General features: G+C 35.9%; 3 protein-coding genes across 3 annotated transcripts; 1 reads left to right on the forward strand and 2 right to left on the reverse strand.

Annotated features, from left to right (window-relative positions):
* Positions 1 to 279: 279 nt before the first annotated feature.
* On the reverse strand, positions 280 to 2,979 carry LOC131429189 (uncharacterized). The gene is made up of 5 exons (XM_058593238.1): positions 1,704 to 2,979; positions 1,145 to 1,645; positions 772 to 1,079; positions 390 to 616; positions 280 to 310 (listed from the first exon to the last, which is right to left on the reverse strand). The coding sequence occupies exons 1-5, from the start codon at positions 2,275 to 2,277 to the stop codon at positions 280 to 282; spliced, it is 1,641 nt and encodes a 546-aa protein (XP_058449221.1). The 5' UTR covers positions 2,278 to 2,979.
* LOC131429190 (uncharacterized) lies at positions 2,779 to 7,113 on the reverse strand. Its single transcript, XM_058593240.1, has 4 exons — positions 5,841 to 7,113; positions 5,282 to 5,782; positions 4,909 to 5,216; positions 2,779 to 2,799 (listed from the first exon to the last, which is right to left on the reverse strand). The coding sequence occupies exons 1-4, from the start codon at positions 6,412 to 6,414 to the stop codon at positions 2,779 to 2,781; spliced, it is 1,404 nt and encodes a 467-aa protein (XP_058449223.1). The 5' UTR covers positions 6,415 to 7,113.
* A 5,284-nt stretch (positions 7,114 to 12,397) lies between these two features.
* LOC131432984 (ATP-binding cassette sub-family G member 4-like) lies at positions 12,398 to 14,654 on the forward strand. The gene is made up of 7 exons (XM_058599684.1): positions 12,398 to 12,598; positions 12,660 to 12,783; positions 12,836 to 13,413; positions 13,485 to 13,684; positions 13,741 to 13,909; positions 13,978 to 14,078; positions 14,140 to 14,654. The coding sequence occupies exons 1-7, from the start codon at positions 12,517 to 12,519 to the stop codon at positions 14,635 to 14,637; spliced, it is 1,752 nt and encodes a 583-aa protein (XP_058455667.1). The 5' UTR covers positions 12,398 to 12,516; the 3' UTR covers positions 14,638 to 14,654.
* Positions 14,655 to 18,002: the final 3,348 nt, after the last annotated feature.

The following is an 18,002-nucleotide window of genomic DNA, read 5'->3' on the forward strand; positions in this document are numbered from 1 at the left end:
CATCGAAATACACAATAGGAATGATTATTTGTTTATTTGATCGATTACGCAGAGAACAGGATTCAGCATATTATGAAGTAATACGATAGTCTATGATTTTTTCATCCAGTTTAGATATATTTAAGTAGTATTATATTTTATATCACAGTGCAGTGTCATCATTCCTGTTCTATAATTGAGGAATTGTCACTGATAAAAGATCATTGTTTAGTTTTACAACTAAAATATTCTCAAGCATAGAATCAGAAAGATTTGTTCTGTGTTCGGAAAGAACTAGTGCTAACGCACTAAACGCTCGTTCCACTGATACCTGTGTGGACGGCACAGACAAAACGCATAATGCAACATTTGCTAAATCCGGCTGAGACGATATACGATTAACCCAGTACTTCCAAACATCAAAGCTATAACTTTGATGCGGTTCTAAATCCAGTGCGTTAAGTTGCTGGTGTAATGTTACGGAACTGCAATTAGTATTGGGTAATCCTCCCCCTAGCATTTCGGTAAGGAATGTGTCGAACTCATCACTTTCGATTGTTTCCGTTGATTTACTTTCATTTTTCATTTCAATTTTTCGAATTTTGGAGAGACGGTCATTTGTAGCTATTAGAAATTGCTGTGGATGGAAGTTAAAAACATTAGTCAGAATTAAATTATATATATATATATATATATATATATATATATATATATATATATATATATATATATATATATATATATATATATATATATATATATATATATATATATATATATATATATTGTTACCCTTGTCTCTAGTTTATCCTCCACAGTCAGAATATTTGAATTCAAATAATTTAATCTGGGATCCAACAACATACATGCTTTGAAAACCATACTAGTTTTCAAACCACTTAATCTGACGGTTAAAGCAGATACTAATTTTGTTGTTAATGCATTGGACGCTATCTTTTTAACTTCCATAATGGCCTTCAGCCACTGAATATAGAAGCAAGATAAGCTGACATGCTTCGACTGCATTTCTTTAGTGCACCTAAAAATGGGTTCGAATGCCTCAACATAATGACATATGAATTCCCAATGTGAATCAAGATCTATAAGTTTCAAGAATTCAGTTATATAAGGTAGTCAATTGCTCATTACATTCAATATAACTCACCAAGTACGTTGTATGAACTTCCCATTTCCCTATAAAAAAGCTCATGTGTCTTGAAATGTTCAAGCATAATGTAAACTCCTCCCCATCTGGTCCGAGAGAATAGTGGTGGCAATGGAGTTTTATGTATTTCGAAGGAGCTTTTATATATTATTTGCCGGCAAGTTACGGCTACTTTAGCAATTTCACGTATGCTAGAATCGTACGTTTTAACAACGTCGTGCACTGCCAACTGCATTGTATGCACTGCACAACGTACCAAACTAATTTCTTTCTCGTACTCTAACATAGACTGATCAGATAATACATCATCTGCATCTGCTTCTTCATCTATGAACGCAACCGCATCTTTCTGCATCTCCCGAACAGCGGCAATCATATTAGCACCGTTGTCACAAGTAACACTAAATAGTTGTTCTTGTGCGACTCCGTACATCTTCAGTACATCATCGATTTTTGACTTTAGGAATTTACCAGTCTGGCGACATTTAACTTCCATCATTGCTACAAAACAAATCATTTATATGCTTATACTACTTTGGCCAAATCAAAATAGCCTTACCTAGGGTTCTAATAATCACAGTATCATCTTTATTATATTGCGCATTTATGCCCACTACATGACGGCCATATCGGGACGCAGAGTCGACTTTAATGCATATTAATCGACCTTGCATTTCAGCTGCAATTTTTTCCCTAATATTTACTGCGCATTGTTCAATATGGCGGGAGATATTGTCTCGATTGATTTTAAATTTAAGTGCTTCGCAAATTGGATCTAGCAGTTCTCGAAAACCTTCCCATTCAACGGCGCATAGGGGCAAGTGATGAAGTGATACCATTTTTACCAAAGATTCAACCACAGCTTGTCTGTCGAGTGCTATTGATGTTTTAAGAATTTTCCTTTTCTTTTCTGGTGCATATCCTTGCTTCAGTAGTCCGTATTCCAGAGCCTTTTCCGGATGCACATTTCGTAAATGCTTAACAAAATTTCCGGGATCATAACTACTTTTTAATTTTTTGTACGTACAGTTTCGAGTAGAATCGATGTTACAAATTATAAAATCACCTTCACACTTATAACAATCATTGGCTATGTCCCGATAAAAACGCTTTATTTTCGATGAATCAGTCATTTTTCACGATCACTAATCGATTTGGAAAAAATAGGATTTCAGGAACAACAACATTCACTGTTAATGAAGGGAAAAAATTGACAAGTCGACGTAACCATTTCATAAGGTCACAAAAGTAAATTGTTTCTCTTTGTTTACTTTTTCATCTGCTAAAATCTAATCAGTACGTTTCAACGCAGCAAAGCATTGAATTCTTCATTTAAAAAGGGTCTTGAAAACAAATAATTCATTACACCATTCGGGAAGATTATCAAGCATATCAAACGATCTACTATTTAAATAAAATATAATCTGGTCTTGAGAAATACAAAAAAATCGTCAACACATAATGTTTATATATTAAATAATAATCATTTGTTAACGTTCAACGTAAACACGTGCGCTACCATTTTGAGCGAACAATGTAAAGTACAGCGGTAGAATACTTTTTTTCGACGGCGGTAGAAAGCTATATTACATTTTTAAAAGCGGCGGTAGCTTTGAGCAAATGTATCGCCCAGCCTACTGTAGAGTGCTGTAAACCTAAGAAAGAGTAGAATGAAGCAGAACAAAATATATTTTTACCTTCACCGTTCTCATCGTCGCTGGTACACTCTCTAGAGTAAATGTATCTACCAGCAGTTGTAGCAGGCGGTAGCACTTTGAGTGTGTAGAATGTAGGGAAAGAAATGTATTTTACCGGTACCGTTCGCATCACTGCGTGAAAGTCATCTTCAAAATAATGAACGAAATAGGCAATGTGCAGCGCCTACCGTAAAGTACATTTTCTATCGCACTCATGTACATTTTTCTACAACGGCAAAGTACATTTTTCTACCGCCACGAGCTACTTTTTTTTGTGGTACAGTAGCGCGAACAAGGAGGCAGTAAAATGTGGAAAAATATAATTTCTACCTACTTCGAACGGCTGTGGTTCCAGCCGTAGTTTTTAACGCGATACTGCATCGCACGCCTACTGTAATAGAATTTTAGTTTGGATGCATCAACACGGTACAGTAAGAAAAATAAAAAATGTAGATGTGGGTAAGCAGACTACGGTAATAAAAAATGGGAGGCAGTTTGCATCCTTGCTTTCACGTATTCGCACGTGTGACTAGTCAATGAATGCTTTAAGGGCTTGTTGGTTGGACAAGTAAACTGAACTCGGCTATACCGGTTACCGTTTTCCTATTCGGGAAGCCTAAAAAATAATGGTTACAAAAGATTTCAAATGAAACTAACATCGATATCTTTGAGGTGGTTAGATCGCTTCTGGCAGTCTTCGAATCAAATAGAAGGGTCATTCGTTCGGAAATAATAATTTAATCGTTCTCCGGTGTGAAATAATTTTAACCGTTATATAGGGTAACAAAGGTATATTGGCCACTTCATATATTTTGGCCCACCTAACAAACTTTATCGATTTTATCGAATTTAATTGATGTGAAGTAACTCATGTTACATAAATTTGAAGGTAAACACATTAAATTACCTATTGCGGAAGGGTTTTTCAAAGATATTACAACATTTGATGGATATTTATTCAAAGTGGGCCAAAATAAAATCAATCCTAAAGTGGGCCAAAATACCTCTGTTACCCTAAATGAAGATAAAAAATAACATTTTTTTTGGTATTTAGATCAAATCAAAGTTATTAGATTGAGTGAAAAATTTCCATTTTCCGCATTTCGAAATGTTTTGATTGAATGTAAAAATTGTGATTCTGCACTTCGAACGAGTGATGTTTTTTTTGTATGGAAAGCTCGAACTTCATCGAAATACACAATAGGAATGATTATTTGTTTATTTGATCGATTACGCAGAGAACAGGATTCAGCATATTATGAAGTAATACGATAGTCTATGATTTTTTCATCCAGTTTAGATATATTTAAGTAGTATTATATTTTATATCACAGTGCAGTGTCATCATTCCTGTTCTATAATTGAGGAATTGTCACTGATAAAAGATCATTGTTTAGTTTTACAACTAAAATATTCTCAAGCATAGAATCAGAAAGATTTGTTCTGTGTTCGGAAAGAACTAGTGCTAACGCACTAAACGCTCGTTCCACTGATACCTGTGTGGACGGCACAGACAAAACGCATAATGCAACATTTGCTAAATCCGGCTGAGACGATATACGATTAACCCAGTACTTCCAAACATCAAAGCTATAACTTTGATGCGGTTCTAAATCCAGTGCGTTAAGTTGCTGGTGTAATGTTACGGAACTGCAATTAGTATTGGGTAATCCTCCCCCTAGCATTTCGGTAAGGAATGTGTCGAACTCATCACTTTCGATTGTTTCCGTTGATTTACTTTCATTTTTCATTTCAATTTTTCGAATTTTGGAGAGACGGTCATTTGTAGCTATTAGAAATTGCTGTGGATGGAAGTTAAAAACATTAGTCAGAATTAAATTATATATATATATATATATATATATATATATATATATATATATATATATATATATATATATATATATATATATATATATATATATATATATATATATATATATATATATATATATATATATATATATATATATATATATATATATATATATATATATATATATATATATATATATATATATATATAGATATATATATATATATATATATATATATATATATTGTTACCCTTGTCTCTAGTTTATCCTCCACAGTCAGAATATTTGAATTCAAATAATTTAATCTGGGATCCAACAACATACATGCTTTGAAAACCATACTAGTTTTCAAACCACTTAATCTGACGGTTAAAGCAGATACTAATTTTGTTGTTAATGCATTGGACGCTATCTTTTTAACTTCCATAATGGCCTTCAGCCACTGAATATAGAAGCAAGATAAGCTGACATGCTTCGACTGCATTTCTTTAGTGCACCTAAAAATGGGTTCGAATGCCTCAACATAATGACATATGAATTCCCAATGTGAATCAAGATCTATAAGTTTCAAGAATTCAGTTATATAAGGTAGTCAATTGCTCATTACATTCAATATAACTCACCAAGTACGTTGTATGAACTTCCCATTTCCCTATAAAAAAGCTCATGTGTCTTGAAATGTTCAAGCATAATGTAAACTCCTCCCCATCTGGTCCGAGAGAATAGTGGTGGCAATGGAGTTTTATGTATTTCGAAGGAGCTTTTATATATTATTTGCCGGCAAGTTACGGCTACTTTAGCAATTTCACGTATGCTAGAATCGTACGTTTTAACAACGTCGTGCACTGCCAACTGCATTGTATGCACTGCACAACGTACCAAACTAATTTCTTTCTCGTACTCTAACATAGACTGATCAGATAATACATCATCTGCATCTGCTTCTTCATCTATGAACGCAACCGCATCTTTCTGCATCTCCCGAACAGCGGCAATCATATTAGCACCGTTGTCACAAGTAACACTAAATAGTTGTTCTTGTGCGACTCCGTACATCTTCAGTACATCATCGATTTTTGACTTTAGGAATTTACCAGTCTGGCGACATTTAACTTCCATCATTGCTACAAAACAAATCATTTATATGCTTATACTACTTTGGCCAAATCAAAATAGCCTTACCTAGGGTTCTAATAATCACAGTATCATCTTTATTATATTGCGCATTTATGCCCACTACATGACGGCCATATCGGGACGCAGAGTCGACTTTAATGCATATTAATCGACCTTGCATTTCAGCTGCAATTTTTTCCCTAATATTTACTGCGCATTGTTCAATATGGCGGGAGATATTGTCTCGATTGATTTTAAATTTAAGTGCTTCGCAAATTGGATCTAGCAGTTCTCGAAAACCTTCCCATTCAACGGCGCATAGGGGCAAGTGATGAAGTGATACCATTTTTACCAAAGATTCAACCACAGCTTGTCTGTCGAGTGCTATTGATGTTTTAAGAATTTTCCTTTTCTTTTCTGGTGCATATCCTTGCTTCAGTAGTCCGTATTCCAGAGCCTTTTCCGGATGCACATTTCGTAAATGCTTAACAAAATTTCCGGGATCATAACTACTTTTTAATTTTTTGTACGTACAGTTTCGAGTAGAATCGATGTTACAAATTATAAAATCACCTTCACACTTATAACAATCATTGGCTATGTCCCGATAAAAACGCTTTATTTTCGATGAATCAGTCATTTTTCACGATCACTAATCGATTTGGAAAAAATAGGATTTCAGGAACAACAACATTCACTGTTAATGAAGGGAAAAAATTGACAAGTCGACGTAACCATTTCATAAGGTCACAAAAGTAAATTGTTTCTCTTTGTTTACTTTTTCATCTGCTAAAATCTAATCAGTACGTTTCAACGCAGCAAAGCATTGAATTCTTCATTTAAAAAGGGTCTTGAAAACAAATAATTCATTACACCATTCGGGAAGATTATCAAGCATATCAAACGATCTACTATTTAAATAAAATATAATCTGGTCTTGAGAAATACAAAAAAATCGTCAACACATAATGTTTATATATTAAATAATAATCATTTGTTAACGTTCAACGTAAACACGTGCGCTACCATTTTGAGCGAACAATGTAAAGTACAGCGGTAGAATACTTTTTTTCGACGGCGGTAGAAAGCTATATTACATTTTTAAAAGCGGCGGTAGCTTTGAGCAAATGTATCGCCCAGCCTACTGTAGAGTGCTGTAAACCTAAGAAAGAGTAGAATGAAGCAGAACAAAATATATTTTTACCTTCACCGTTCTCATCGTCGCTGGTACACTCTCTAGAGTAAATGTATCTACCAGCAGTTGTAGCAGGCGGTAGCACTTTGAGTGTGTAGAATGTAGGGAAAGAAATGTATTTTACCGGTACCGTTCGCATCACTGCTCACAACGTTCAAATTAAAGTTGTGGACACTCTCGAACTGCTGAGCAAGTTTTTGAGCTTTTTCGCCATTTGTAAGAAGTAATTGATTTCCTTCCTTGAGAGCAGGAATTGGTTTCTGAGGTTTCTAAAGAACCTTAGAAAGTTTCCAGAAAGGTTTAGAATATGGTTCAATGTGTTCAATTTTCTTAGCAAAATTTTTGCATTTCGCTAAAGAGTAAATCTATGTTTAATATCTTTTTGTAAATCCTTAACTATGTTTTTCATAGCAGGCTCACGAGAACGTTGATATTGTCGTCGACGAACATTCTTCAACCGAATGAGCAGTTGAAGATTGTCATCGATGATAGGAGAATTTGATTTAGTTTGAGCTTTGGGAACTGAATGATTTCTAGCTTCGATAATATAATGATTCAAATTATCAATTGCTGTGTCGATGTCCGCAGAATTTTCTAAAATAGTTTCATGATCCACATGATTTTCAATGTGAGATCTGTAATCCAACCAATCAGCTCTATGATAGTTAAATATAGAGCTAATTGGATTAATTATACCCCGGTAACCAATAAGCACATACTAATGCCATATTATGACAGCAAATAATCGCTGATTGGCATTTCAATCGCACTTGAGACTGAATTAAGGCTGACTTTGGCAAAATATACGGCTATTCATAGATAATGCTTATTTATGGCTGGTGTGCATTCTGAAAGCTGAATTCTGATTGATTTACAACAGATGAGCTTTCAGATTGCAGATATGAAGCTATATGCATTTTTGATGCTCATAAAAGGCTATTTTAATGCCATTATTAGTGCTTATTGGTTACCTGGGTAGCTTCGTTGGAAAGTCTGAATGTTACTGGAAGATGATCTGAGTCAAAGTCAGCATGTGTAATCGGTTCACTACAAATGTGACTTTGATCTGTTAGAACCAGATCAATTGTAGACGGGTTTTTCACGGAAGAGAAACAAGTCGTATTACTGGGATAAAGAACTGTAAAGTAACCAGCAGAGAGTTGATCATGAAGTATTTCACCATTATTGTTATTTTGCCTACAAATCCACTGGATATGCTTTGCGTTTAAACCCCCTATTACGAGAAATTTCGGTCGATATCTTGTGAGTTTTTGTAAATCGTCTTTAAAGAAATTTTATTGTTCTTCTTAGAAATCATGATTTTGGTGAAGTAGTTTTCGTTTCAGCGGAGACTAATCAGAAGTGAACAAATCAAAACAGAATAACATAGTTGTAGTAAAGGTTTTTCCAGACCCCAACGTTTTTGTTTGATTTTTTTTTAAATGTTTTGAATTTTTGGTGATTGCTTAAAGTAAAAATTACGATTTTTCGCATGAAAATTCGCAATGTTGTAGCTGTAAACCTCTCCAAAGTAACAAAAAACGGAAAACGGAAACGCTGGGATCAAATATTTTACATGTAGAAAGTGTTTGTAAAATTTGAAAATAATCGGTAGAGTAGTTTTCGAATGACGATGTACACAGACTTTTAAAACCCTCTTTTGAGAAAAACGCGCTCAAAGTTCATATAAAATCGAAGAAAACAGCTTATTGTTCTAGGGAGGACGTAGCGTCTGAGACTTTTTAAAAAAAATCATATTTTTTCTTTTGTATATTGTTAAAATAAAACATTTCACGAATGTTATTTTGTCAAGTTTTTAAGTCAGTCGAATTTGAAATTCTTGGCCTGTGCGCTGAGCCAAGGCATAGATAAAAGCCCATAACTTCCAGAGTTTCATTCTAAAAGGCTTCAAAATTGCACAGAATATTCTTGAAATGTTTTACAATTAGAAAATATACAGCAAACAATTAATAATTTTTCAAAAGTATTAGACCCTACCCGTCCCTTAAACTTATCAATTTTTTTTTGGGATATCTTTTCAATATGCTAATGATTGAAGCATTTATAAAATTGGATCTCATGTCTCATAACATGTATCCGAAATACTGTAAAACATTTTTGTTTTCCAAAACCTGGTTAGTTTGAGCACGATTTGGCTTTTTATCTCATCAGGCTCGTTAGCTTAAACACAGACTGTTTGCCAACGGATTTGAAATTAATTTGTCCTAGCCTTTTTCAAAAGTTTTAAAGGAATCCATTACCTTGACATATGCCCGCAAATATACCTTTGTCAGAGTCCAAACAGTTCCAATTAATCTGATCTGGGGACAGTTTGGAGAAGTCATCTCCAGAGGTACGGATTTTACTCACTAGGCTTTATTATATTATTTGGAATCCTTTACAATATGGGAATTTTCGGAACGCTTTTGAGACAGAGGTATCAAGAAACGATTTTTGAGGTCGTTTCAAAAAACAAGATATAATATATACTATTTACTCATTCCGTTTTTACATTGTCACCACAAATGATAGTTTGAAATTCATATGATACTAAGCCCTCCTAACTACGGTTCTAAAGTCGGTTCTCGTAGTGATTGCATAACCTTTCTAAATTAGAAATACAAACTGAAAACACCATTGAAAGCCAATATAAGTGTGCATTATAATGTGCAAAAATGGATCGCCTGAGTTCGTCACGCTTTTTTGACGATTTTTGACTCCCCATCCTCCCTTTGTCACAAATTGTCACAGAAGCAAAGACCCCCCACCACCCCTATGTCACATGTCACGAATTCAAAATAAATAAAATTCATCTCAATACATTCTCAATATGTATGACAAACCATACAAATATGAGGGAAAATCGATTTATTACATGCTGTCATTAGATTAAAAAATATCCCTAAAACTACAAAATCATCGGAATTATTTTATTAATATCAATTATATAAATTAACAAAAGTATTTGGTTGGAATTGATGAATCATTTAAGTCATCTGTTTTATTCCTCCTAGGGGTACAGAGATATATTATTGTTTTAGGTTATAGAATAATATTTCCTTAGTGTAGCATACAGGGCTGAGAAAATAAAGACCAAAACCTCATCAAAACGAGATCACTGCCGGAGAATCTTTTCATGATCAGTTGATCAGTGAATTTTAAATCACATCGATCAATATCGGTACTGATCTTCCGTCACACAATGGGTAGTGATTTTGAGCTAAAATGATTCTTGATTTATGTAAGTTCAATCATTGGATGGTTCGATAAGCTTTGATGTTGGTGGAGGAAAATCACATCAATCAAGATATGACATGACATGATCTACGTCTGAAATCGTAGATCTCCCACCCTTTTTCAAATGGAGTACAATTGAATAAACTGCATCATAAGAGAAATTCTTATGATATACTATTATCATTGCTGGAAAATCAAATTACTGATAATATTGTCAGTGCATAACTTGAGTTAAACCGTTTGAAGGCATCTTTTTCTTTTTTACTCATATTAGGCAAAATTCATTAATTTCGCTAATTTACTCGCTCCTTCGTGCACTTTTGCTGATCACAAAAGAAATAATTTTCTTCATCATTCATTTCCGAATTTATAAGAAGAAGCTTTTACATTAACAAATACACATTTTCCTATAGAATGTAAATGTTTATTGTGGAGATTCTTTCAAGAAATAGGGCAAAGCAGTAATATAATTAGGTATTTCAAAAATGCGCTCATTGAGAATATTGGACGCCACATTCCAAAAACCTCCCCCCCTTCCCCCTGTCACAAAAGGTCACGTTTTAGGAAACACCCCCCTTCCTTGCGGCGTGACGTCTTTTATGGACAGCCCCTAATGCAATTCGTGAATGATCTATACAGTGAATTGTCTTTATTTGAAGTAGTGTATGCAGATGATCTCAAAAAATATCGAAAAATTATTGAATTGAATTGAAAATATTGTTAAGCACAAGCATCCTAACTCTAAACAAAGAAAATGAGGAAACATAAACATATATGATACTTTAAAATTTGGAGCACTCATTATCCTGTTCCGGAACTGGAAGTTGGATTCTGTTGAAACAGCATAGAAGTTTATGAAACCTAGAGACTTTCCTTTGAATTTATTCTTTCATTTATGGAAATCGTTGTAGTCATCTCTGAGAAATATATGTAAGCTCAATTTAGGAGTATTAGACCGCTACTAAGAAAATTTTTCTGTTGTTCATCGTAACTTCTAATGACAAATTGAAATTTTCAATACTCGTCTCCCTGTATTTCCATACCCGGAAGTTGAAATGGGGCTAGGACTAGGACTATTTATTAGAATAAAAGCTAATCAAAATTGATTCAGCTATCTCTGAGAAATCGATATGAGTTATATTTTGAAATTTTCGACCGCTTTTTCTGGTGCCTCCGAAACTGCTATATTCAACCAAATTTGCAAACTAGCAAAGTTATGAGTAAGGGTTTTCAAGAAATATCGATAAACCGGAAGACACCATATTGAGTTTCGAAACGAGCTCAAACATCGCTCTCTGACATCCAATTCGTTCCGAAAATGCCCTTATTGTAAGCGTTTTTAAGAAACATCGATAAACCGAAGGTCGCTATCATGGAATTCGAAACGACCCCAAACTTCGTTTCCAGAATCTACTCTTCAAACCCGTTCCAAAAATACTCATATTGTAAGGGTTTCCAAGAAATATCACTGAAACGGAAGTCGCCATCTTGGATTTTGGAACGACTCCAAACATCGTTATTGTAGTGGTTTCCATGGAATGTCAATTACCCGGAAATCGTTTTCATTTTATGCAAAAACCTCTTTTTACGAAGTAAAAAGTTATTTGTTTTGTAAAAAGAGGTAACGTAAAAAAATTGTTCGTAAGGTTTGGGTGTATTTAAATGTTTGCGTGTTGTCCACGCGCAGAAATTAGTTAAACATATATTCGATCTACAAGAATTCAAAACACATTCCATGCTGTATAAGCAGAATGATTTAAACTAGCATCTTTTCAGCAAATTCTATCTGATTAAACACCGCAACTCAACACTAACTAAGCTAACTGGCAGCATTCATCATGGAGGTACCAAATCTTAAAAGTTATCTACGAGGTGTGAGGTTTTCGTTATCACCGGTGAATTGTGTCGGCTGCGTCAGCGGCACAAATGATTCATTTCGGTCGGATGAGTCCTATTTTCAGCTCAATATTTAAGCTGTTTCACATGCTAATGAACCACGCCCCAATCATAACACTGTGAGCTGTTCGTGATTTATTTGGTCCAGAGTCCGTTATGAAATCGGACGGCCACCAAGAACACACCGAAATTCTCAGACGCGTGCCGTAATAATGATAAGCGAGTTGTAAACAAACAAATCAATGAATTTTTATATGCGTTATTCTCATGGCATGAATAAAAATGGTTATCATCCCCAGAAAGTGTGGGTCAAAACAAAAGTGCGAACAAATTCTACCTCAGTAGACAGTAATGTTCGGAAACTTCTCGTAACCAGTCGAGTATTTTTGTACGGATTTTGTTTTCTTGGAGCAAATGCAGTCAGACGAAGAAGTTGTAGTGCAAAAAACGTTCAATTTATCCTTTCACAACATCTCTTATCGAAGCAAGAAAAAAGGTAGTGCTTTCTGTGAGCACGGACTAGGAGCGCATTGAATATCGGTGTTTATTTTTTTTAGATGGTTCAGTGAATGTTATTCTCAACAATGTGTCCGGTTCGTTTAACTCTGGGCAGATGGCCTGCATTCTGGGACCCTCCGGAGCAGGCAAGTCAAGTTTTTTAAACGTCCTGAGCGGTTACAGGTTTGCTAGGCTCAAACCATGAAAGAGACAACACTAATTCGGATACTTACAGAAAATCCGGGGTTTCCGGTCAGCTACGAATCGATGGTTCAATTTTATCGAGTCGACATAAACGAAAGTTGATTTCCTATACGCCGCAGGAAGCCAGCCTCTGGATGAATCTTACCGTTGACGAAAGTATTAACTTTGCGGCAGACTTTAAACTGCCCGCAACGGTGCCTAAAGAAACTAAGCGTGCTGGTAATCGAAAGTTATTGGAAGTTCTTGGCTTAGATAAATGTTCCAACACACTGGTAAAAAATCTTTCCGGTGGGGAAATGAAACGACTCGCCATAGGAGTTGAGTTGGTTTCCGATCCCAGAGTCATGCTCTTGGATGAACCTACAAGTGGATTAGACACGGTCACTTCTTATCAGGTATTGAGTTACGTTCAAAGCCTAGCATTTGTGCAAAATAGGGTCATAATATGCGTTGTACATCAACCCAGCTCCAACCTTTTAAGATTATTCGATGGCGCATTAGTTCTCTCCAAGGGTAGAGGGCTTTATTGTGGACCATTGACAGATATGATTAGCACTTTTGGAACGGTCGGTTTGGAGTGTCCTGTGTCGCATAGTCCGGCGGATTTCGGTAAGCTCCAGTCGGCAATAGCAAACTTGAACACCAGCTACAGCTACAGTTCCCCCATTTTGTTTCAACAGCACTGGAGGTAGCTTGCCTAGACCACGAAGATGACAGGCTGCAGCAATTACTGGCTAATGAGGAAGAAAAACCGTTGAAGATTTGCACTGAAAGTAGAATCTCGTCAGATCCCGAAGATCAAAGGACATATATGCTTAGCACACGGCAACAGCTCGCTGTTCTGCTGAAGAGAACAATTCGCTGCACACTGAGAGACAACGTATGTGTTTTCAAACATAATTGATTGCTGATATTCAAAATCAACTTTTATTACAGTACAATGTAAAGGCTCGCACTATCATAAGTGTACTAATCGCTATACTAACAGGAATTGCATTTTACGATACGGGAAACAATGTGGCGAAAATTTTGTCGAATACCTCTGTGCTCCTGGTAGTTGTTTATAGCGTATACTTTACCTGTGCTTTTTCGGCAATCCTCACGTGTAAGTGTTCTTATGAATATAACAATTCCCAAATATTTTAATGAAAAACTTATGTTCATATTTCATAGTTCCGCTGGAATCATCTGTTTTCATTCGAGAACACAAAAACAACTGGTATTCTCTGTCACCCTACTATTTCTCCAAGCTTTTGGTGGAAGCACCAGCACTGGTTTGTAGACTTTCAGTCAACGGAAAAAATGGAAATAAATCTAGAGTCATATTTGTTTTAGATTCTCTCTACAACGGCAGCGTTTCTCATAATGTACTTCTTAACCGGACAACCATTCGAAATCCGAAGACTGCTGGCTCTGTGGATCACATCCATTATATCTGGTTGGGTTGCCCTGCTGTTAGGCCTCCTTATGGGCAATATGTATCCGATGAAAACGTCGGTGTTTCTTACCATTCTGGTAATCATACCGGGCAGTTTGTTCTCTGGGTTTTTCGTTACGCTGAAAGATATGCCCCCGCATATGAAACCATTGACATTCGTTTCGTTCGTGCGCTACAGCATGGAAGGTGCCGTTAACGCTATTTACGGTTTCGACCGGAAGGATATGGAGTGCCGAGATGTGTTCTGCTACTTTACACTGAGAAAATTTCTGGCCTTTTTGGGTATGCCCGAGCTCCAGTGGATTTATGACATTTTGGGCTTGGTGGTTTGGAGTTTGATCTTGCAGCTCGTACTGTATGTTAGTTTGTTGAAACGAACCAAGAGGGATGCATAGGCTTTGAACAGTACAGAATGAGGTAATAAATTATGTGTATTTAGTTTGAGTTTCTTTCTTTTTTAATTTTTTTGACTTAACTAAGTAAAGTGACCTTCTGTTTCAAGTGAATTCGCAGCCGACTCGTAAGTAATCAAAGACTGTACTCGAAAAAAGTACGGGTGTGTAATGTCAGAAACATAACTGGATATCGTGAATACGAATAAAACTGACACGATTTCTTTATACTTTCCCCCTTTTCACTACTAGAATTTTAAACGATTTTTGACGTCTATTATCTCATTTCGGATTTGCATATTTTATTGAAAGAAACTATCAAGATGCTGTACAGGATTCATTTCTGCCATTTAGCAGGATCAAATAGCGGAATTCTCTGCGATATTTTGCACAGTACGGAACATTTTTCTTGAATGATTCACGCACAGCGAAAAGTGCATGAAGCAAATCAAATTAATTTGGATTTTCACTGAACTGATGATTTTTATCTTCGATTTGCAAAGAAGTAATCTTAATAGTGCTTTAGATAACATTTAGAGTCATTAGAATGGCTGATTTTGTGTAATGACCAATTTTCATTTGTCGTTTTCTTTCTCTCCAATGCAAACGACTAGCTGCTCTGTTGTCTGATGCAATCGTTCTTGCTTGAATTGAAACTAGCTTTGCGAACAAACCGACACATCCGCTCGCAGTGCCAAATGATGCGAAACTGGTTTAATGCGTCTTCTCGCCTTGACGACCGGAAGGCAAATGAGAACTACGACCTGAGCGTTTGTGGTTTTTAACTACGCAGAAGGTGCGCTCTCCGATGCCGGTGTTTGAATGGGTCTTCTCGCCTCGACGACTGCTTCCATCCAACGCACAAGAAGAAATGATCGATTTTCGACCACGGTTCCCCTTTAATAACGTTCAGTTGAAGATATGTGCCTGACTACCTCAAAATCGTCGTCCTTGCGCGAAAAACCCAAGCTAAAGTAAAGAGTTTTCCGCGTTGTTTTCAAATTTCGAGAAAACTTTATTTTTGAGTTGTTTGAGGTTAACTCACACTGTTCGTAATATTATCCTAAATTCCTGATCATATTTTTGACGAAATAGTAAAATAATTATGTTGCTGCCACTAATACAAGTCGAAATATTTACGATTAAGTTCTGCCCATTCTTCCATATGGCTAATTTTGAAAAGGCGCCCCATAGTAAAGTAAGTCGTATTCACGACAAAAAGCTACACTTTTATGAATAACTGTTTACTTCAAGGGTAAAATTTGAATAAATTTTGGGTGAAACTTTTTGGAGTATAAATTAGTTTGGTCCTTTAGGGGTTAGCCAAATTTCGTGCTAGGGCACATAACCGTTTTTATTATTTTTACGTTTCGTTTTTGACTCATCAGTGCAGAGCAGTTCAAATGGAACTGCTTGGTGCTAAACTTGGCAGTTCAATTTGAACCGCTAAGCAGACGTAAAGTTTCTGCTACTTACAGAACGCTTTTTGTTTTGCAACGGAGCGCAATGTCTTTTCTGACGTGCCGAACGTCGTGTTTTCGACTATCCGATATCCGTTTGGTCCGTTTCCAAAAGATGGCTCTGGCTCTGTTATGTATATGAAACAATAACAACTGACAGTTTCAAGAGGTTAAACATATGTCATTAATATTCAGTGCATATTGCTTCGAGTATTTAAAAAAAAAACTTGTGTTTTACTGTGTTAATTATGAACAATTTTGTGTTAACTAAGTAGCATTTACAGGAAGATTTAGTTTTCTGTTTTAATTGGAAGAAAAGTGCAGCTGAAGCGCATCAAATGCTTGTGGATAATTATGGTGATAATGCTCCAACTGATAAATTATGTAGGGAATGGTTTCGACGGAGGAGCTTGCAGAATCATTGGAAGTGATTCAACAAGCAGTTTTTGTAGGATTAAAATCCATGGGAATTATTCAAAATCTAGGCAGGTCTCATGGACTGAAGCCGAGAGGCGATTTTTCACTTGTGACCATCTGATTCAAAAGCAACAAAGGAAGAATTTTTTACATCGAATTGTTACTGGGGATAAAAAATGGATATTCTATGATAACCGAAAGAAGAATAAATTGTGGGACCAGAATGGTGATGTGTACTATGAGCCGCTACAACCAGGCGGTACTATAACGGGCGATCGATATAGGCTGGAATTGATGCGTTTGAGCCGTGCATTACGAGAAGAACGGCATGACAACGTTTGGTCTCATGTCGCAGAAGTAATAAAAGAACATTCGGAAACGTTCAAGTGGGAAATTTTGCGCACTCGCCGTGTTATCTTGATATTGCTCCTTCTGATTACAGGTTGTTCCGACGGATGCATCACGATCTGGCAGGTCATCGGATTACTTCTTTCGCAGAAATCGAAAATTGGCTTCGAATTACCTCAAAAGATGAGACATTTTATTGAGATAGAATTTGAAAACCATCTTAAAGGGGGGGGGGGGGGGGGGGGGAAGTAGTAACTAGCGATGGAGGATACCTTGATTTGTCTTTAAATTTAGTTTTTGAAGAAAAAAATGCAATTATCGAAATGGCTTACAAGCATGAAGTGCATAAAAAGAGGTGGACAATCCAGTCCAGTACCACAGGAAGATCATCCAGAAGACCCAGCTAACAGCGGAAGAAATACGAAGAAACGCAACCCCGTAAACGCTAGAAAGGCGAGGGATTACTTCAAGCCTAATCACAATCTTTTGATTCTAGAAATGGCCAAGAAGATCGATTTTTCCACCTACGAGGTGTGACAATTCAGTGATGGAACTGATTGCATAAAAACTGTTTATTTTCAAATTATTTCACAACTCTAACACACCTTTCGAAGTACCCAAGTAGCATGTTAAGTTGCTGTCCTGTATTTTTCTACTGATTGTGCAATTTATCAAGTTAGTTTATGTCACTATTCTAGTAACTGTTGTGCTATGGAAAAAGCGCAATTTTTCTGTGTTGTGCAAAATATCTTCAAGTTCATCCGTTATTACGAACATTTATTCACAACGATTGTGCAACTGATACAAAAACTCAGTTTTAAAATCAGCGAAAAAACAATTGTGAAACTCGTGAAAACTACTACGTAATGTAAACAGGAAATTCAATGACGTTTACAAAAACATGCAAACTTAGTTTCTAATGAATGAGTTTCACATTTGATTTTCAATACAACTGCTCTTAACACAAACATGGATCCTGTTAAATTATCTGCACATGAGAAATTATAATGCAACATATTGTAGAATTGATCTTTTGTGTTTTTGTAAATGAAAAATCGACAGCGAACTGCATTTTTATGGTGAAACATGTATTCGTACGCCCGATATTTTTAGGCGCCTTTGAATTAACGTGTTTTGATGACT

This window comes from Malaya genurostris, chromosome 2, assembly GCF_030247185.1.
Source record: "Malaya genurostris strain Urasoe2022 chromosome 2, Malgen_1.1, whole genome shotgun sequence".
In the NCBI taxonomy this organism is placed as follows: Eukaryota; Metazoa; Arthropoda; class Insecta; order Diptera; family Culicidae; genus Malaya; species Malaya genurostris.